Source organism: Lutra lutra, chromosome 16, assembly GCF_902655055.1.
Source record: "Lutra lutra chromosome 16, mLutLut1.2, whole genome shotgun sequence".
In the NCBI taxonomy this organism is placed as follows: Eukaryota; Metazoa; Chordata; class Mammalia; order Carnivora; family Mustelidae; genus Lutra; species Lutra lutra.
The window spans coordinates 22,354,312-22,374,032 of NC_062293.1; the positions used below are offsets into that span (position 1 = coordinate 22,354,312).

Here is a 19,721-nt window from a genome sequence, read left to right on the forward strand (position 1 = left end):
CTAGAACAATCTTCCCCCAGGTGTTCACAGGACTGGTTCCTTTTGGTCACATAGGTTTCAGCTCAAATGTCACATTCTCCAAAAGGCCTTCTCAGACCACCCAATCCAAAGTAGCCTTCTCCTTCCTCCCCATTCCCTTACCCCCTCTCCCTATTTACATTATCCAATTATATAACTCCACATGTGTGACTACCTGAAATTGTTCTTTTTACATTTCCTGTTCCTTTTTATTTTTTTAAGATTTTATTTATTTATTTGACAGAAAGAGAGACATCGAGAGAGGGAACACAACCAGGGGGAGTGGGAGAGGGAGAAGCAGGCTCCCTGCTGAGCAAGGAGCTGGATTCCGGGCTTAATCCCAGGCCCCTGGGATCAGGAGCTGAGTCTCTAAGGCAGACTAAGCTACCCAGGCGCCCCTTCCCTTCCTTTTTAATGTTTGATGTAATATGTAATATAGGATGAAGCCTCTGAAATCAGAAATTTAAAGGTTTTAAAAGAACCCTATCTCTATCCCAGAGTTCTCTCAAAGAGAGAATCTGCTTTGTTAGGATTTTATCCTCTTTTATGCTAAATTTCTTCATTTTGGGGGGTAAGATTTTAATTATTTATTTAACAGAGAGAGAGAGATTACAAGTAGGCAGATAGGCAGGCAGAGAGAGAGGGGGAAGTAGGCTCCCTGCTGAGCAGAGTGCCCAATGTGGGACTTGATCCCAGGACTCTGAGATCATGACCTGAGCGGAAGGCAGAGGCTTAACCCACTGAACCACCCAGGCGCCCAATTTCTTCATTTTTTAGAAAGATTTTATTTTGGGGGTGCCTGTGGGGCTCAGTCAGTTAAGCCTCTGCCTTCCGCTCAGGTCATGATCCCACCGGCCTGGGATTGAGCCCCACCGTCTTGCTTCCTGCTCAGTGGGAGTCTGCTTCTCCCTCTGCCACTCCCCTTGCTTGCTCGCTCTCTCTCTCTCTTTCTCTGAAATAAACAAATAAAATCTTTTAAAAAAATTATTTTTAAGTAATCTCTATACCCAAAATGGAGCTCAAACTTACAACCCAGAGATCAAGACTGTAACTTCTGATCTCAGAGTTGTGAGTTCAAGACCAATGTTGGGTGTAGAGATTACTTAAGAATAAAATCTTAGAGGCACCTGGGTGACTCAGTTGGTTAAGTGGCTGCCTTCGGTTCAGGTCATGATTCCAGGGTCCTGGGATCCAGCCCTGCATCTGGCTCCCTGCTCAGCGGGGAACCTGCTTCTCCCTCTCCAGCTCCCCTGTGCTTGTGTTCCCTCTCTCCCTATCTCTCTTTGTCAATAGATAAATAATAAAATATTTTAAAAATAATAAAATAAGATCTTTGAGAGAGAGAGAGTTGTGAACTCTACCAACTGAGCCAGCCAGGCACCCTTAAGTTTCCTCATCTTTTTTTTTTTTAAAGATTTTATTTATTTATTTGACAGACAGAGATCACAAGCAGGCAGAGAGGCAGGCAGAGAGAGAGAGAGGAGGAAGCAGGCTCCCCGCTGAGCAGCGAGCCCGATGTGGGGCTTTATCCCAGGACACTGGGATCATGACCTGAGCAGAAAGCAGAGGCTTTAACCCACTGAGCCACCCAGGTGCCCCAATTTCCTCATCTTTAAGTGAAAATTCTCAATGGTGTTTTTGGGTGGCTCAGTCCGTTGAACATCTGTCTTCAGCTACCGTCATGAGCAGCGGCTCCCTGCTCAGTGAGGAGTCTGTTTCTCCCCTCTGCCTCCCCCGCCTCCCCGGCTTGTGCTCATGCTCTCTTTCTCTCTCTCTCAAATTAATCAATTAATTAATTAAATCTTTTTTAAAAATGAGGATGCTCGGGGCGCCTAGGTGGCTCAGTGGATTAAAGCCTCTGCCTTCGGCTCAGGTCTTGATCCCAGGGTCCTGGGATCGAGCCCCGCATCAGGCTCTCTGCTTAGCAGGGAGCCTGATTCCTCCTCTCTCTCTCTGCCTGCCTCTCTGTCTACTTGTGATCTCTGTCTGCCAAATAAATAAATAAAATCTTTAAAAAAAAATGAGGATGCTCATTAAAAATTTGATCCCAGGGGCGCCTGGATGGCTCAGTGGGTTAAAGTCTCTGCCTTCAGCTCAGGTCATGATCCCAGAGTTCTGGGATCGAGCCCCGCATCGGGCTCCCGGCTCAGCAGTGAACCTGCTTCTCCCTCTTGCTCTCCCTACTTGTGCTCTCTCTACCTCTCTGTCAAATAAATAAATAAATAAAAATCTCTTTTAAAATGTGAACCCAGCATTATAGTAAGGACAAAATGAAATAATGTAGTAGAAAAGGACTGATCTATCAGATGCAAAGTAGTATTAGCACTAGATTGCTTCTGGTCAGCTCCTGGAGGGCTGAGTGGTTGTTTTGTTCCTTTCAGCTTCCCAATCATTATCAACTGGGTGTTCAACTCCAGGGGATACTATTCAAATTATACTTAACTTGAAAAGGAACCATTCACAAAAAATACAGTGTGGATGGTGCACCCCTGAGCGCTATTCACAGAAAATACAATATGAATGAGGCCTCCTGGAGTTGTGTCTTGCCTAGCCTGGTGCTAGAGCTAAGTACTCAGGAAATGTTTGCTAAATGAGTAAGTAAATGGAATCCAATTTTACTTCTGGTTCATTCCACTTCTCAATATAAAAAGGAAAAGTTGACCCGGTTGGAGAGTGGGAGAGGAGGAAAGGCTGTCATTAATCTACACACACTAATTAGGCATCTAGCTACAAGGCTTCAATGCTTCAATGAGATGGGTATGTCTGTGTGTCCTGGTGGTGATGTCGGGAGGAAGGAATGGATATTAGAGCAAGTATCCTATCCCCAAAGTCCTCTTCTTGATTTTTTTTTTTTTTTTGAAATATTACATCTCAGTGTGGTCTGTATCACGTTGGTGATTTGACAGCCCTGGGTTTAGCACCCAAATTCTTACATTGAATTAACATTGTTTATTCGTTTAAAAAAAAGGAAGAAGAAAAAGAAAGAAAAAAAAAAAAAAAGAAAAGAAATGAGTTCTCAGCGCCTACCAGAGCCAAATTCTGTCCTAGAGCGGGACGTAGAGTGGTAAACAAGACAGCAGAGGTCCCCACCCCCCTTGGGGAAAACATACCACTTGTATCTCATATCACCCTGCAGGTGTTACCACTCTCAGAAATGGTGTTTAAATTGAGACTAGAAGAATAAGTAGGTGTGAGAGTATGAATGATAGAGACGAAGCAAAACCAGGAGGGTTGACAAACATGGCCCCTTGGGTCTAGCGCAGGGGCCAGATCATGCAGGACTTGTGGAGTTATGATTTTTATCCTAAGGTAATTAGGAGCTAGTAAAGCATTTAAGAAGAAAAGTCACACGGTCAATTTGAATTTGTTAACGGAACGCGGGAGTCGATGGGGTCAAAAGGAGGGGGCAGGGAGACTCGTGAAGGGGCCACTGCGACTGTCTCGGCGACAGATGATGATGTCCTTAAACCAGGGTGGTGCCGATGGAGAGAAGTGGACAGTTCCAGGTACATTAGGAAGCGAAATTCGACGGGGCTGGTGACGGAAAAATAACCGTACTTCATAAAAGAAAGCATAGAGAAGAAAAAGGACGCATGTTGATAAAAGACCAGTTTACTTTGCTCCTTAACCCACCTGGCATCCCCCTTCCCTTAGCCCTGTCGCCTCAATATATGGAGATGACAGTAAGACGAGGGGCGGGGCAGGCGCCCACAGAAATCCGGGCACTTTTATTTAAAGCGGGTGGACGTCACCCGAGAGCAGAATACAGAACACAAGGCACTTCCGGTTACTCCGGAAGTGAAGACTTCTAAGCTCCTCCGCCGGCGGAGGGCCAGGTTGAAGGGATGGCCGGGCGGACGGCGCGGCTGGTGCTGCTAGCTGGAGCAGCCGCGCTGGCAAGCGGCTCCCAGGGCGACCGCGAGCCGGTGTACCGCGACTGCGTGCACCGGTGCGAAGAGCGGAACTGCTCGGGGGGCGCACTGAGGCACTTCCGTTCCCGCCAGCCAATCTACATGAGTTTAGCAGGTAAGCCCCACCCCGCGGAAAGCCCCGCCCCTCAGCCTTGGCTCTGCCCCCTTGCTCCCCTAAACCACCTCTGAACCTTCGTTTACCCCTTCTCCGTTATGAGTGTGAATGGAGCCCCCGGTTGATCAGAGCAGCATCAGCCAGTCTTAGTTACTTTTTTATTTATTCAATTAGGTATTTATTTAATATTCCTGGGAACTGGCCCTAGAATGACACTGAAATTGGACCCAGTGTCCTGGCATTCGGGGTCATAGTCTTCACGGGAACATTAGCCTTCTCCAGCCCAAGGGAGAGGATGATTTGAGTCCTAAAAGACCCCTAAGTCAAGCAATAGCGGCATATGGAGGAGGAAGGAATCATTTCTGGCTTTGAGACTGTAGGGGCAGTGATCATCCTTGGAACTTTCTGCAAGGGAAGGGCTTCAGGATGGATACATTAAATTTGGACCTGTGGCCATAGTGGTCAGCTGGTGTGTGACAGGAGTCACAGTAGGTCCGGTCATTTTCACAACCCTTGAAGGTGATTACCTTTCACCCAATTTTACAATGGGGAGACTTGGAGAGGTTAAGTGCCCTGCCCTAAGTCACACAGGCAGAAAGTGGTAAAGCGGAGTTTCCAGTTCTGGCCCGTCTGACTACAAGTTTGTGCTCTTTACTCTGCCTTTGCACTCCAGAGGGAACAGAGAGCATGGAAGCCCTGGGCAGATTTGAGCATCTCCGGTATCTTGGTTTACTCCGGGAGCAGGGTTCAGGGTGCCTGAAAAGAAGTATGGGAAATAAAGTTGGATAAGCAGTTTGGGGCCTCAAAAGTCAGAGGGAAAAATTTGGGCTTCATTTTCTTTTTTTTTTTTTTTTAAGATTTTATTTATTTATTTGACAGAGAGATCACAAGTAGGCAGAGAGGCAGGCAGAGAGAGAGGGAAGCAGGCTCCTCGCAGAGCAGAGAGCCCGATGTGGGGCCCTATCCCAGGACCCTGAGATCATGACCTGAGCCGAAGGCAGAGGCTTTAACCCACTGAGCCACCCAGGTGCCCCTGGGCTTCATTTTCATGTGAGCGGGGTAAGATGGCAAGAGTTCCTCCCTGGCGAGTGAGAGCAAAGCCTAAGTTCAGCAATAACAAACATAGCCCACCTATCCATTGAAGAGTCTGTCAGATGCCAAAGTTCCCATCTTGGTGGAAGGAGAAGAGAAGAAACATCTCTGCTCGCAGCAGACCCCCATCCCCTAAAACACACACACATACACACGCCTTTCCTTTGTGTGTGTAGCCCACCATCTCTCATACAACCAAGCGGGAAGCTAGAATTTTGAGATTTCATCTGGTTCTCTCCGACCTGCAGGCCCTCTTAGCCTGGATTTGAGTTTGGGTCCCATTTGACCTCTCTCTGTACCTCTCATGATGGGGAGTTCACCGGGTCCCATTTCTGTGTTTCAGGCTGGACCTGTCAGGATGACTGTAAGTATGAGTGTATGTGGGTCACTGTTGGCCTCTACCTCAAGGAAGGTCACAAAGTGCCTCAGTTCCATGGCAAGGTGAGTTGGAGGGTCGGGGTAGGTATATGGTATATGGTGACAGTGCTGTAGGAGAAAGATACCCCTGAGTCAGGCAGTCTGAGCTGGGGGGTGATACGGGTTGGTGTTTAGGGCCAGTGCTTATTCTCAGAATCTCTAGTTTTCATATTATCAGATGGAATCAGTGAGTCTTGGCTCTGGATTTGGACTTAGAAGGTCTGGGAAGCTGTGTGACCTCAGAGAGTGATGGTGGACTTCTTAGGGAGGGTGGCTGAATGTCCACCTTGCTACAAGAATGAGTTTCCTGACCCCCCTCCCCAGCATGCTTTCTTTTGCTTCTTCAGTAGTAGTAGTCTGGGTTAAAATAGTAATACCCCCCTTGGATTGCTAATGCTTTTTCTTTTCTTCTTCTTCTTTTTTTTTTAATTTAAACTCAGCCAACGTAGAATACATTCTTAGTTTCAGAGGTAGAGGTCAGTTATTCATCAGTCACATATAACGCCTGGTGCTCATCATGTCACGTGCCCTACTTAATGCCCATCACCCCGTTTCCCCATCCCCTGACCCCCTCCCCTGCTACTGCTTTGTCACCCAAGATGAACTTATTCTAGACTGTTGAGGTTGACAAGAATAATTCTCCCCAGTTTGTCAGAATAAGCTAAGGCTCAGAGGCCTGTGGTCAGTGGTAGAAGAAGGACAGATTAGGACCTCAGGTTTCTGGATGGCGAGTCTATGCTCTTTCCACCAGGCCATACTGAGCCACTTACACTGGCCCGCCTGGTCTTCCCAGAGACCAGGCTTACAGTGCTGTGAATGCTGGCCGGCACAGAGGGAGGACCTTCAGCTGGGGCCTGGAGGAGAGCACAATGACCCAAACAGGGACTGGACCTGAAGCTTTGGCCAAGGTCCAGAGCTAAGGAACCAGCTGAAGACCTGTTGATGTGGCATGTCAAGGAAAAGCGGGTCGGGCTGGCTGGGGGTTGCTTGCCCCTCAGGCCCCCTCCATGTGCTCCCTTTTCAGTGGCCCTTCTCCCGGTTCCTGTTCTTCCAAGAGCCAGCTTCTGCCATGGCCTCTTTCCTCAACGGTTTGGCCAGCCTGGTGATGCTGTGCCGCTACTACACCTCCGTGCCAGCCTCCTCCCCCATGTATCCCACCTGCGTGGCCTTCGCCTGGGTAGGTAACTTGCTGGGACTCCTGCCCTAAACCCTCATCTAGGAAGGAGGAACTCTTCGATCCCCGTTCTCACCCAACAGGGCTTGCCTTCCCCTGCCTTCCTCTGTGTTTTCCAGGTCAAAAACTGCAGCTGTGGGTGCTTAGGTCTAGGGAGAAAACAGGGAGGTGCTGGATCAGACCTTACCTTTCTAGCAGAGTCCTAGGCCAGGCTGTTTGTGGGGGAGGGAAGGAGGAAGAGAGGGAGGGAGGGAGGAGAGAATTTTGTCCTGAGGGCAGAAGCCACTAAGAGACCCAGTAGGGCAGTTTACAAGCACAGAAGGGACATGCGTGGTAGGGAGCATGCTTGTAGGGACCCCTCTGGACGAGTCCATGCAACCCTCAGTCCCAGCCCAGGCCTGGAGGTACGGCAGCCACAGGACTCCATGCAGAGCTCAGCCTGGTCTTAGACCCTCCTGGAGAAACTGAAATATGTCCCATGTGAGTTTCCAGAGCAGTCTTGGAGCTTCACAGTGCAACTGGGCAGAGGAGCCAGCATCAAGGGCCTGGAATCATGTGAGAAGCACAGACTAGGGTACAGCTCTGCACTGTGATGACCTTGGGAGGGTGTGAGAGTAAGAGGCTGCCCTCAGAACCCCCACTGTAAGCTTCTGTGCTCACTCACCTGCCTGCCACCAAAGCATCCATTCATTTGTGTATTGAGTACCTCCCATGTGCCCAGCACTCAAGTGAGTGCTGGAGATCCAAAAGTATATAAATACAGGGGGCATCTGCCTGGCTCAGTCGGAGAGCATGCCAACTCTTAATCTCAGGGTCCTGAATTCAAGTCCCACGTTGGGTGTAGAGCTTACTTAAAAAGACAAAGCAAGAAAAGAAAAAACAGATTCCTGCCCTCCAGTCCTAACCACACAAGCACACAACTGAAGGTAAAACTGTAGGGGCATGTGAGGGGGCACTGGACCAGACCAGTACGAGGCAGTCAGGGAGGGCTTCCTGGAGGACGGGGCCCTGGAAGTAAGATCAGGATGATGAATGACTGTTAGCTAGGTGAATTCAGGGAGAGTAGGAGGAGTCATCTATACAGAAGATGCAGAATGTGCACACACAGAAGAGAGTGAGAACCTGAAAGGCCGGGAGGCCTGCCATGCTGGAAACCAGAGAGTGGGTGCGAGACAGGTGGCGGGTGGGCAGGGAAGGGGGCCAGCCCGTGGAGAGCCTGGGGGCACATTAACACTTTCGATCTTGACTCTCTTGAAGCCTCAGGAAGCCCCGAGGGTTGAAGAGGAGAGGTTTCAGGAGTAGATTTGCTTGGAAAGCTCATTTTCTGGCTATTGTGGTAGCAAATAGATTAGAGGAGTGAGAGTGGTTGCAGTGCCTAGTAAGCAGAGGGGCGGAAGGTGGGGGAAGTGGGATCCCCTTGGAAAGGTCAATGGGGCACAATGTGGCTGGGTGGAGAGGAGAGGAGGGAGAGGTAAGGTGGCACAGAGAGGCCCTGAGTGCTGGGGAGCAGGGATGCTTGTGTAGGCCGGGGCCTGGCATCTTCTTACCCTGTACTGGCCATGGGTGGCCTGGAACCACCACTTCCTGTTTAGGCCGCTCTCAGAGGAGGGAGTTTGGTCCTGGCCAAGAAAGCAGGAAGGGCAGAGAAATCGAGGAGGGTACACCTGTCTCCTTTCCCTGGGGGTTCTTCCAGGGTCACTGCTGTCTGGGCCCACAGCCTGCACCCCCCTGCCCCCACCCCTACTAAAGAGCGCTGGACAGCCCTGCCTGACCTCTCTGAACAAAGCTGAGCGCCGCCTTGGATAGACCCATGGGTCTGGGGGGAACTCAGAGGGTCCCATCCTTTGCCAGAGGTCACGTCACAACTCTTGTCTTGATCTCCCTGATTCTTGGGTCTTTGATCTCTCTGGTGTCTGCCACTCAGCTTCCCTCTCAGGGAGGGTCAGGCCTTCTGGTATCCCGCAGTCCAGTCTACTGAGGACACTTAGGGACAGAGCAGGAGATGTTAGGTTGAGAGAGGCAGATACCTGGGGACATCTTACAGGATATGGGGTTCTGGAACATGGAACCCCCACATGCTGGCACTAGGTCCTCGAGGGAACGAGTGTCGGTGCCCACACTCCCTTTGATTTTACACTTGATCTTTATACTTGATCTTTGGTCCTGTGTGCCCGTGTTTACGGGAGGGAGGGATCCTGAGCTGAATGGAGGGTGTGGAGGTGGACTTTGTCTAGGGCTGGGTCTTCTGGAGTGAGTGAGGCTCCTGATTGCTGTTGGGGTAGGATCGGAAGGCCTTTTCCAGGTTAAGTCTTGGGAGAGTTTTCTCTGTCTTTTCCCCTGGGAAATGAGGAGCTGCTCCCCCAGCAGGGCTGGCGAAGCTTTGGCACAAGGGAGTAATCTCTGCCTTGACGTCTGGTCCTGGCTTGGGCTGGACATCAGCCAGGCTTTGGGAGAGCCTGCCAGAGCTCTTTGATTTCTGGAAACTAGGGGTGCCTGCTCTCTGCAAAGCCAGGAGGCCAAACCAGTTCCCCACCTTTCGTCTAGTAAGGAAAGATCCTTAGAAGTAGAGGGGAGGGAGAGAATGAGGGGCCAGGAGAGCCCAGACTGTCCCTGCAGGTTGATGGATGGAGGTGGGGACTGACTATGTTCTGCCTCTGCTGCAGAAACCACGAGAAGAGACAGGTTGAGCCTGCAGCAGAATGATGGTTAGACTTCAGGAAGGACTTCCCACTGGTCAAACAGGAGCCAGTGCAACAGACAAAGGCAGGAAATCAAGGAATCCTTTTTGATGGTGGAAAAAGCTATCTTCCCCCCCATCTCATCCGCCTCTTCCCCTCTTCCCTCTAAAGAGGGAGGTGGGGCAGGGTTGCTCTGCTTGAGGCAGGGGGCGAGACATTGTGGCCTGTTGGGGGGGGGAGGCCAGGATGGCAGCAGGCATCATATTTAACATTCTGCCTCCCCCACTTCTGAGACACCAAGCTATTTAAAGAGCCACATGTCCCCACCGTCACGGTGTCAGTGACAAGCCCCGAGCACTGGGGCTTAGCACTGGGGTCAAATTCCTGACAGATCTGGCTCATTTGGCATCCAACCAGTTTCACGGCTGTGATATATTTGTCTCAATTTTCTTATTTTCCGACAGACTGAAACAGCCTCCTGCTCTCCCTCCCGGAGCTTTCCCTGTCCCCCTCCATTCCTACCTTTGTTGGCACCCTGCCCCTGGCTTCCCCCTTTCCTCAGTGTTTACACAAAGCTCCCAATGCCTGCTGGGCAGCCCAGCGCCTTCCGGGCCTGGCTGGTTGGCCGGTTACCATTGCCCCCTCCCACTTCTACCCAAGCTTGGCGGAGGAGTCCGGGAGCAGCCACACACTTCGGTCTCTTGGAGCCTCTCCCTTCCTTCCATGTCTGTCTGTCCTTTTCACTTGAGTCTTGATTACAAACTCCGCGTGAAAAGAAATAGTATCTCTTCCGTGAATCCTGGGGGAGACTGACATTTAGGGACCCATTGTGTGCCAGTGGCCACAGCAGCACCCGTCCAACGAGCGGCTTCTCTCTGCCAGGCATTCTGCAGACAGCATCTTCTAGTCCCTTTCGTGCACTGAGTATCTTTATTAAGCCGCTCTGGTAGATGAGACAGCTGAAACTCAAGAGATTTTATTGGTTCAAGATCACAGAGCTATTTAGGGACTGAGGCAGAACTTGAACTCAGGGCCCATCTTATTATGGAGGCTGTGGACATTCTGCCTCCAGCATGAACAGTTTTGGGGGAGGGGTCACCACAGGGAGATCACCTCTTTTCTTCACCTGGACTTCTCTGGCCTTTGGGGAGAGCGGAAGGCAGACTTGGCCTCTTTGGCCTCAAGTCTGTGGAGAGATGTGAGGGTTCCATTCTGGTCAACAAATTGGGAAGAAATGCCCCATCATGTTTGACCTGTCCTGGGCTGTACACTGCACTTGTATCGCTCATTAAATCCTTGTGAACACTATGATCATTCCCATTTTACAGATGAGAAAACAGGGGCCAGCAAGGCTAAATAACTTGCCCAAGGACACATGGGAAATGCAGGGCCAGGATTTGAACCCTGGCACCCTAACCTTGGGGGCTGCATTTTTTTTTTTTTAAGATTTTATTTATTTATTTGACAGAGATCACAAGTAGGTAGAGAGGCAGGCAGAGAGGAGGAAGCAGGCTCCCCCGCGCTGAGCAGAGAGCCGGATGTGGGGCTCCATCCCAGAACCCTGAGATCATGACCTGAGCCAAAGGCAGAGGCTTAACCCACTGAGCCACCCAGGCGCCCCGGGGGGTTGCATTCTTAATGACACTTCTCTCCCAAGTCTGAGGAGAAGGTCAGAAGAGGAGTCCCTCATAATGGGACAGGGTTCAGGGGAGAAAGGACTTTTCAGGGGTGCAGAGTCCAGGCTTCAGGTGGGTGTCTGTAAGTGGAAGGCCCCCTGGAGAGGCAGTTGAACAGGGCAGCAGGCGGCTCTCACTCTGTTGGTGGAGCTAAGCCCTGGTCCCATGCTGTCCCCCAGCCCAAGAACGACCACTTAGCTCAGTCCTCTTGTCACCTCTCCCTTTCTGCTGTGGGTGACAGGGAGGCCTGGTTGGTTGCCAGTCCCTGCCACCTTCCCCTTCACCTCCCTCTCCTACTGGCTCCATGGCCACTGTCGTCCCTGAGGGCGTCCCTATTTCTGGCCTGCCCTGGGGCCCTGCCTCCAGCCCCAAGTCTCCTCCTCTCCCCACGCTGATCCTGAGCCTCACAGACCTTTTGGGAGCAGTGTCTGAGAAGCCACTCCATGCTGTCCCTGCCTCCAGGCCATGCCTCTTATACCATCTCTGGGGAAGGGTCATGGGGACTGGATGGCCATCTTCCAAAGAGCACGCAGCCTGGCATGGAATAGTCCCCCGATGTTGGGGCTGGAGAGGGTCACTTAGGTTAGGCCCTGATGAGTCACAGGAGGAAGCTCAGGCCGAGGGCAGGGCCTTTGTCCAGGTCATGGGGAGCATAAGCTGAGAGAGAGACTCAGCCTAGGACCCAGGCCAGACAGGCTCGCATGGGGCTACCTGAGCCTCCAGAGACTTCTACTACTGACTGCCTTTGCAGAGAGCCTGGCCTGCCGCCGCCCCCTTTGCTTTTTCCGTGCTCTCATAAAACCACTTTGGGCCTGCAGTAAGGGACCCATCCTGCCGCCCTGGCCTTCCTGCTGCGGGACTGGGTGGAGAGGCCTCCTCCCTGCCAGTTTTCCTGCTGTCCTGGACCCAAATGAGCAGCTCCTGGCCTTCACCCATCTCAGGCAGGCTTGTTCCCGGCCTCAAGGGCACCCCTCCCTATCTCCAGTGCATCCCAGGCCAGACCTCTCGCTGCCTGTTTTTCCCTTTGATGGGCTGTCCCTGGTTTCCCAGTGTAGGAGCCTCCCCACCCACTCCCGAGCCCACCCTTTTCTCCATGATCTGGGCATCCACCATGGGTACCGCCCCAGCTCCCACAAGATCTAGGATTCATTTGCAAGAGGTTTTGTGCTGTCTCCTTGCAGTTTATTTCCAGGGGAAAGGCCCCAGACGTGCTCCTGGGCCCGTGCCCACCACAGCCCCTCCAGCCTTCCGCTCCTCCCAGAGCTTGGGAGCAGCAGACACTGGTCAGGCGGGTTGGGCCGGCCCACCCAGGAGGAAGCTGGGCTCCCCGGGCCAGCCTCCTCCGTAGAGACTTGGCCCCAGTGGGATCAGCTCGATCTCCCTGTCTTGCTTGCTTTGCTCTGGACACGCCCCAAGCTGGCTCGAGCCCCTCCACCCCACCCACTTCATTCCCGCCCCCAGAGGCTGAGGTCACCAGCTCCCCTGGCCCGGGCGGGGCTGTCATCACCTGCTGGTTGGGGGAGGAGGTGAGCCTCCCCGCCCCCCCGGGGGCTGTTGTCTTAGTGATTTAGTAAGCAGGGAACTTGGCTCTGCCAGAACTGGTTCCTAGGCCAGGCCGGAACCTGTGGAGGCCCCATCCCCCGTGGCCTGGGGGTCAGGGCTGCAGCCGGCTGAGGGCATTGTTTGGTTGGGGGGGGCTTTGGAGGCAGAGGGAAGCATATTTCTGTGCTCCAGAGTGAGACCCATGTGGGTGCCCTAGGGCTTCTCCCCACCTCAGGACACCGCGCTTACTAGCCCCTCCCTGCAGGTTTCCCTCAATGCTTGGTTCTGGTCCACAGTCTTCCACACCAAGGACACCGACCTCACAGAGGTGAGCGCCCCTCCTTCTCCCCTTCCTGTGTGGGGCAGTCCCAAAGGACCCCAGAAGGGGTTGAGGTCTCTTAGGTTTCCTAGGGACTCCGATCACAGAGCCCTTGCTCCGCCCCAGGCCCTTTTAACCTCTTCGTGCACCTGCGCCTCCCTTGACCCTTGGGAGGCAGGTGTGAGCACTGGCTCTTAACTGATGAGGCAGCTGAACCTTGGAAAGGACCAATGGCCTGCCCAAGGTCCCCCAGCCAATGAGGGAGCCACCGGGACCTGGGCCCACAGCTGTGGGACTCACCTGCGCTCTGCTTTCTGTGGCGTCCTGGAGCCCTGGTAGGCACCTCCCCAATGCCCCCAAAGCCTTGCTGCTGTGGACATTTTAACAAGTTCTATAATGTGACTACAGGGATCTGACCATTAAATTTAGGAGTGAAACAGTGACAGAGGGAGCGCGAGACATTGACACCACCCCCCAGCACCCCCGCTGTGTCACATAGGCCTAGGACTTCCAGACAGTGCCTCTGCCGCCCCACCTGGCCCCCTGCGCCCCATTGGTGCTGGGTCCTCTCGGGGCCCTGCCCACCTCCCTCTCCCTTCACGCTGGCCCCTCATCCAGCTCTCTCTGTCCTCAGAAAATGGATTACTTCTGTGCCTCCACCGTCATCCTACACTCCGTCTATCTGTGCTGTGTCAGGTGAGCCCATCCTGGCCCCAGTAGGAGCAAAATCAGGTGGGGGGGGGCAGAACCGGGTGGCCTCACCCATCCCTAGGGGTGTTTCCCCCCGGGGCCTTGCAGCCCAGCACACGCATGCACACGCACACACGCGTGCGCACACACACACACACACACACCCTCCGGGCTGCTCTGGATGGGGACTCTGGGGTAGAGCGAGTGGCCCTGACTCTTTCCAAGGAGCAGTTGCACTTGGTCCCAGGCCCCTGGAGGAGGAGGGCAGTGGCTTCCCCATACTGACGCCAGGGTGAAGGGCTGCTTAGGGAATGCTGCTCTGGGCACGGGCCACCCTCCACCTGAGTAGCTCTGGACGGCGGGGCAGGACCGTGGGGCTGCAGCACCCAGCCGTGGTCAGCGCCTTCCGGGCCCTCCTGCTGCTGATGCTGACGGCGCACGTCTCCTACCTGAGCCTCGTCCGTTTCGACTATGGCTACAACCTGGCGGCCAATGTGGCTATTGGTGAGGCAGGAGGAGGGACTGAGGCCCCCAGGGGTTGTGGGGAAAGGGGAGCACTTGGACCACGTGTAAACTGCTGGCCTGGGGTGCGGGAAGGGATTTGGTGGTGTTCCTAGAGAAGGTTCTAGAGAGGCTCTTAGGGTGGGGGAGGGGGAAAGAACTTGAGGTGGAAGAGGGGAGGCTGGGAGGAGAGTCGGAAGATGGCCCTGGGGTCAAAGAGCATGAGGACAGGGGAGGCTTTGTGGGGGGAGGGGCAGAGGGAGGTGCAGGCAGTGAGCCTCTCCCCACCCCCACCCGTGCGCAGGCCTGGTGAACGTGGTGTGGTGGCTGGCCTGGTGCCTGCGGAACCAGCATCGGCTGCCTCACGTCCGCAAGTGCATGGTGGTGGTCCTGCTGCTACAGGGCTTGTCCCTGCTCGAGCTGCTCGACTTCCCGCCTTTCTTCTGGGTCCTGGATGCCCACGCCATCTGGCACATCAGCACCATCCCTGTCCATGTCCTCTTCTTCAGGTGGGTGCTACTCGCCGCCCAGTGGGCCCCTTGTTTGTGTCCATCCTCACTGGCTTCTTGGAGGAGACTAAGGCCTCTGTGCACGGTTCACCCCCTGCTGGCTTGCCCATGCTCTCCCCCACGGGGTGCTTTCAAAGCCAGACCTCAGTGGGCTCCTCCCTCTGTCCACAGCTTTCTGAAAGATGACAGCCTGTATCTGCTGAAGGAATCAGAGACCAAGTTCAAGCTGGACTGAAGGCCCTGGGAGTGGGTCTGCCCTGCTGGGGATTCTGCCCTCTCCCTGCTGGCTCCCCTTCTCCCAGAATCCTTGAGACGATTTTTGTCTTTTAGCATCTTGAATTTGGACATGAAGGGTATGGGCCCAGAATCATGTAACTGCCCATCACCTCGCTTGCCCCGACAGGGCCCTCACAGATCTCAGGTTCTGTTCAGGCTTGGCCTGTCAGCATCTGGGGTTGGAGCATGGGCAGCACCTCTGGTTCCTGGAGAACTGGAATGGAACTGTGTTCTTAGCTCCGCTGAGAGGAGAGCTGCCTCTGGTTCTCCGTCAACCTCTTCCTCACATCCCTCAACGCCTGGATGCTTCCCACACCTGTCTGTCTAGCTGGGAGACAGGCCTTTGGGAACACAGCGGGGGTCCCCCCTCTCTTACCCCTGCCCTCCTTCAGGGCACCACTAGGTGGCAATAGACTCTTGCTCTTTGGCTGCCCAAGTTTCCTGGCAGGTCTCCTCCCCATGGGATCTTGAGGGACCAAGCTGCTGGGATTGGCAAGTGGTCTCATCCCGGCTGTTGCCTCAGCCAGACCCCCAGAAGAACTCACTGCATTCCGCCTTTGGGACCAGAACCCCAGAGAGCCCAGGACAGGAGTCCCTCTGGCTCCTTGGCTGGTCTCCTGGTCAGAAGCCTGCACATGAATGTGTAAGGGAGTGTGAGCTAGACTGAGCGCATGCATAGGTGACAGGGTGGTGGGCACAGGCCTGAGTGTGTGGGATGGTGGGTGGGACAGTGGGTGTGAGCATGTGTGGAGAGTGGGGAGGGCTGTGAGTGGTTTGAAAGTGTGTGTTGCAGGACAGGTGGGTGAGTGTGGGGCAGGGCAGTTTGCAGAGACTGGGGGTGAGGTGAGTGTGAGTGCTGTGGGTGTGCCACGTGGCGGCGGGGGGGGAGGCAGGTTGGAGGAAAACAGGTGCTCTGGTCACCTTTCTACTGCATGCAGCTCCGCACAGAGCCCCAGGCCAGGCCGAGAGCCCGGACGTCCTCAGGGGCTGGCTCGGTGGAGTTCGGCTGTCCAGACTGCATGTGTGTCTTCCTGTCTGTTGCCCCCACTTTACAGCCGCCCTCCAGATCTCAGAGGACCCCTACACAACTCAAATCATCCTCCAGAACCAGCCTCTCTCGGGAGGCCGAGGGAGGAAGGGCCTCTCCAGCCTTCCTGTCCGTCTCCTCTCCTAGGCTTGGTTGCCCTCCCCTTCTCCCCATGCTCTCCCTGCTAAGCCTCTCTGTCACAGCCTGGACCTTGGGGGGCAATCTGAGGGAGAAGCGGCAAAGACCTGTGGCTGGGTCTGGTTTCTGGCCTTCCCAGAGGCAGGCAGGGGCCATGCTGTATCTGTACCCCAGTAAAGGTGACCCCTGCTAGCTGCCGGCAGCCTGAGTACATTCTTGCTCCGCAAGGATAGCATGTGGAGCTCCAGAAACTTTCCATCCAAAGGCAGTCTCTGTGATTGGAGCAGGGAATCTGGATTCTTGTTCTTTCCCAACCCCCTTGTCCCTCCCTGGGGTGTAGAGGTGCTGTGCTAGGACTCCAGCCGCAGACTTGGGTGGCCTGTGTTTCTTTTGATATTGAGAACTATTTTAAGATAGGAGGGTAGCAAGGGACATTCTTAATAAACCAAATCTCAGCCTCATCTACCCTTGTTTAGCTCCTTTGTGTGAGTAGTGTGGGCCGGAGGGAAGAAGCACACAGCTGGCTGGAGGCAGTAGGCAGGTGGGGTCTCTACCTAGGCACATGGAGGTGGGGATGGCAGGGAGCAGATGCAGAGCTGGGGGGAGTGCTCTGGGGGAGGGAACTGGTGCCTGGATTGTCACTCCCTCCCCCTGTACTCTCTACTCAGTCTCCTGATTATCCCTCTCTCCTCCCCTTCTGGTCTAAACTAGGCTCTGCTGCTGTTTGTTACTTAACCTTTCTTAGCTTCACCTGCAAACAAGACAATAGGACCTGCTGAGTGTGAGGACTAGTGTGCCTGGCACACAGCAAGCAGATGCTGAACGAGCTCCCTCTGGCCTTGCCTTTCCTTAGTTTGGGAAGAATGAGTGGTAAAGAAACCTGTCATGGAAGCTTCTGGAAAAAAAAGGCTAGGGTTGGTGGCTTCCACAGCCCCACAAGCCCAGAGAGAGCCACAGACAAAGCTGATGCTCAGCAGGAGGAACTTCTTTATTATGTGCCACCTCACATCACAGGGGATCTGGGTGCACTGGGCCATCACACCGCCACCTTCTTCTGGGCCCAGGCGAAGAAGATGCCCTTGACATCATCTACCCCAGTCTGAAGGCAGGCAGGCATGACGTAGGTACGCAGGTCCCGCACCTCATAGCCGCTGCGGACCAACGCCTCCATGACCTCCTCCTTCCCCATGGGCACCACCGCCAGCCTGGCCTCCCCAGCCAGGTACCATGACTCCTCCAGGGCCCCGATGAGGAGGAGGTGCCCCCCAGGCCTCAGCAGGGTGGTGATGTGGTCCAGGGCCCTCTGGAAGCTGGCAAGGTCTGGGCTCACAGCCTCCAGGCAGAAGGTAGAGACCAGGGCATCGGCAGGCAGGGGCGCCGGGCTCCCAGCACCCAGTGGCTGGGGCTGGTGCACATCGATATGCAAGACCCGCTTCACCCTGGCTCGCAGCTGGAGCTCCTTCTCCTGCCAGGACTCCCTGTACCAGGGCAGGACCAGGGCTCAGGGCCACCCCATGCTCAGTCCTCGGTTGCCCCCCACCCGCGCTGCACGGGCAACCCCCTTACCCCTTGCCCTCGATGAGGCAGACGTGCCGACTATAGGTGCTCCAGTCGAAGGCGCCTGGCTCCTCCCGCAGCCAGAGCCCCAGCTCCTGGCGGTTCACCTCCAGAAAATCTGTCAGGGTGATGTCCTCAAAGTGGGCGCAGGCGCTGAGCAGCTGGTATATGGTAGGGCCTGAACCAATGTCGATGAGGCTGTGTCCTGACACCTCACCTGGAGTGGGGGGCAGCGGAGGAGGGTCCTGTGCCAGCCCTGTCCAGGCTCCCCCTCCTCAGTCCCTCCCTCCCTCACTGGCTTCTCCCAGTTGTTCTCCCTTCCTCCAGAAGTGTGCCTCTCTCTGGAAAAAGCATTAGCTAACCTGGGTCTGAGTCCTGGCCCTGACGCCGACTGGCCGACTTTGGGAAAGGGATTGAACCCCTCTGAGATTCAGTTCCACATCTGTATGACTGTCCCTACCTGTGAGGCTTAGGTGGGGAAGTCCTGAGGTCCCTGGCAGTTCAGCCAGGGGCCTCTCTTCCCTCTCCCATCTCCTCCCTCTCTGTCTCAGGAGGTCTCTGGGGTCTCTTTCCTGCATCTGCTATTTCACCTCCCAATGCCTTCTCCACGGGTCTCTCCTCTGCGCCCTAAGAGATACTGCTTCTCTTCCTCTTCTATTTTCACCTCTTAACAATCTATCGCTACTTCTTGGTTCCCATAGGGCTCGCGCACGTATCCCTGTTTAGCTCCCCGATGCCTTCTTGTCCTCTGGGCCTCAGTTTCCCCGCGCTCACCCGTGGCGAAGGTCTGCGCCAAGCAGCGCAGCTTCCAAGGCCCGACGCCATCCGGGTGGCTCAGGTCCCCCCGAGGGGGCGCGTAGTTGTTGCGGAGGTAGGCGCGGGGCTCGAAGCGCTGGTAGGCCGAGGCGACGGCCGCCGGGCCAGGGTCCGAGTCGGGGGCCGTGCCCGCAGCGGGATTCGGGTCTGCCTTGCTCATGCCGCCGCCGTCGTCCGCGCTGTCCTCTCTCGCCTCGCGGCCCCTTTATCTGCTGTGCGACTCCCCGCCCGACCCTCCGTTGCGGGGGCGGCGGCCGCGCCAGGAGCCGCCCGGGGCTCGGCGCTGCATCTCCCCTACCCCATCCATCTCCCTTAGTGTCCCGAGCAGCAGGACACTCGGGGCGCGTGGGGGGGGGGCCCGGGCCTGCCTGCCACACCCCCCCCCCCCCCGGCCCCGCAGCTGCTCCCTCCCAGCCCCCCCCCCCCCTTTGCCTCACCGGTCAAAGCCAGCTCCGTGCCCCCAGGACCCTTAGATCCCTGTCCCGCGGGTCCGCAGCTCCTCCCGTCGCTCTCCGCCGGCTCCCCAGCCATTCACATTCACCCGCTTCCCCCCACCACCCCATCCTTTCTCTCTGGCCAGGGTTCGAATTAGCCCCCTCCCCGCGCCCTCGTCCCCGACCCCGGGCCCAGCCCTGCCCCGGGCTCTCCTTCCTCAGGGACATCCGTCCAACATCCACACCTTTCCCTGGTTAGGTCACCTCAGCTGCACCCCCCACCCGTCGCCCCTCCTCCAGCCCTTTTCCGTCCTTTCCTACCAACCCCTGTCCCCCAGGGCCCTCCACCCCCACCCCGGAAAGGACAGTCCGTTCTGGCCTCTGCTGCGGTTGCCCCAGGGCCCCAGAGCGGAGCTCCAGCTCCGCCCGTCCGATGGCACCAGCGATAGGGGATGTGAGCGGAGCAATGCACTTAACCAGTGGTACAGCAAGGCCTCCCCGCGGCCCCTGCGGGGTCGGAGCCGCTTATCTGGGGGGTTCCAAGAGCAGAAGGCTTGGGTGGTTCTGGCCACGGCCTTGTCCAGGTTGTGTGACCGTGAGGAGGGCGGAGGGTGCAGGCGTTCTCCCGGTTGTCCCTGGGCCCCAGAGGGCACAGGCTGGGCTTTCTGCACCAAGGATTTAGGGTTACATCAGTCTGGGGTCTCTGACCCCTCTCCTCCCCAGCCCACACTGCATTCCCCTCTTGGGAGGGGGCCAGCCCAGGTCTGCAGGTCCTGCTTGGCACTACAGGTCAAGATGCCAGGGTCTTCCCTCCTATTCCCCCAGATGGGA

The 19,721-nt window shown here is 55.4% G+C and overlaps 2 protein-coding genes across 5 annotated transcripts; one reads left to right on the top strand and one right to left on the bottom strand.

Moving 5' to 3' along the window:
* Positions 1 to 3,799: 3,799 nt before the first annotated feature.
* PGAP3 (post-GPI attachment to proteins phospholipase 3) lies at positions 3,800 to 14,994 on the top strand. Of its 4 annotated transcripts, none has more exons than XM_047706419.1 (8): positions 3,802 to 4,044; positions 5,480 to 5,577; positions 6,578 to 6,730; positions 12,889 to 12,951; positions 13,577 to 13,638; positions 13,982 to 14,136; positions 14,438 to 14,642; positions 14,814 to 14,994. In XM_047706419.1, exons 1-8 carry the CDS (start codon positions 3,864 to 3,866, stop codon positions 14,875 to 14,877), a joined length of 981 nt encoding a protein of 326 aa, XP_047562375.1. In that variant the 5' UTR covers positions 3,802 to 3,863; the 3' UTR covers positions 14,878 to 14,994. The 4 variants fall into 4 exon arrangements, with proteins under 4 accessions (XP_047562377.1, XP_047562378.1, XP_047562375.1 ...); XM_047706420.1 differs by having other exon boundaries at positions 3,803 to 4,044; positions 14,000 to 14,136; XM_047706421.1 differs by lacking the exon at positions 6,578 to 6,730 and having other exon boundaries at positions 3,800 to 4,044.
* A 2,071-nt stretch (positions 14,995 to 17,065) lies between these two features.
* On the bottom strand, positions 17,066 to 18,869 carry PNMT (phenylethanolamine N-methyltransferase). The gene is made up of 3 exons (XM_047706424.1): positions 18,415 to 18,869; positions 17,650 to 17,857; positions 17,066 to 17,561 (listed from the first exon to the last, which is right to left on the bottom strand). Exons 1-3 carry the CDS (start codon positions 18,614 to 18,616, stop codon positions 17,120 to 17,122), a joined length of 852 nt encoding a protein of 283 aa, XP_047562380.1. The 5' UTR covers positions 18,617 to 18,869; the 3' UTR covers positions 17,066 to 17,119.
* Between the last annotated feature and the right edge of the window lie 852 nt (positions 18,870 to 19,721).

Coding starts and splice junctions, on each gene's coding strand:
- PGAP3 (XM_047706419.1), top strand. CDS start 3,864: ATGGCCGGGCGGACGGCGCGGCTGGTGCTGCTAGCTGGAGCAGCCGCG. Junction 6,731..12,888: donor CCTGCGTGGCCTTCGCCTGG/GTAGGTAACTTG, acceptor CCCTCCCTGCAG/GTTTCCCTCAATGCTTGGTT. Junction 12,952..13,576: donor AGGACACCGACCTCACAGAG/GTGAGCGCCCCT, acceptor CTCTGTCCTCAG/AAAATGGATTACTTCTGTGC.
- PNMT (XM_047706424.1), bottom strand. CDS start 18,616: ATGAGCAAGGCAGACCCGAATCCCGCTGCGGGCACGGCCCCCGACTCG. Junction 17,858..18,414: donor GGCGCAGACCTTCGCCACGG/GTGAGCGCGGGG, acceptor CCCCCACTCCAG/GTGAGGTGTCAGGACACAGC. Junction 17,562..17,649: donor TGCCTCATCGAGGGCAAGGG/GTAAGGGGGTTG, acceptor GCCCTGGTACAG/GGAGTCCTGGCAGGAGAAGG.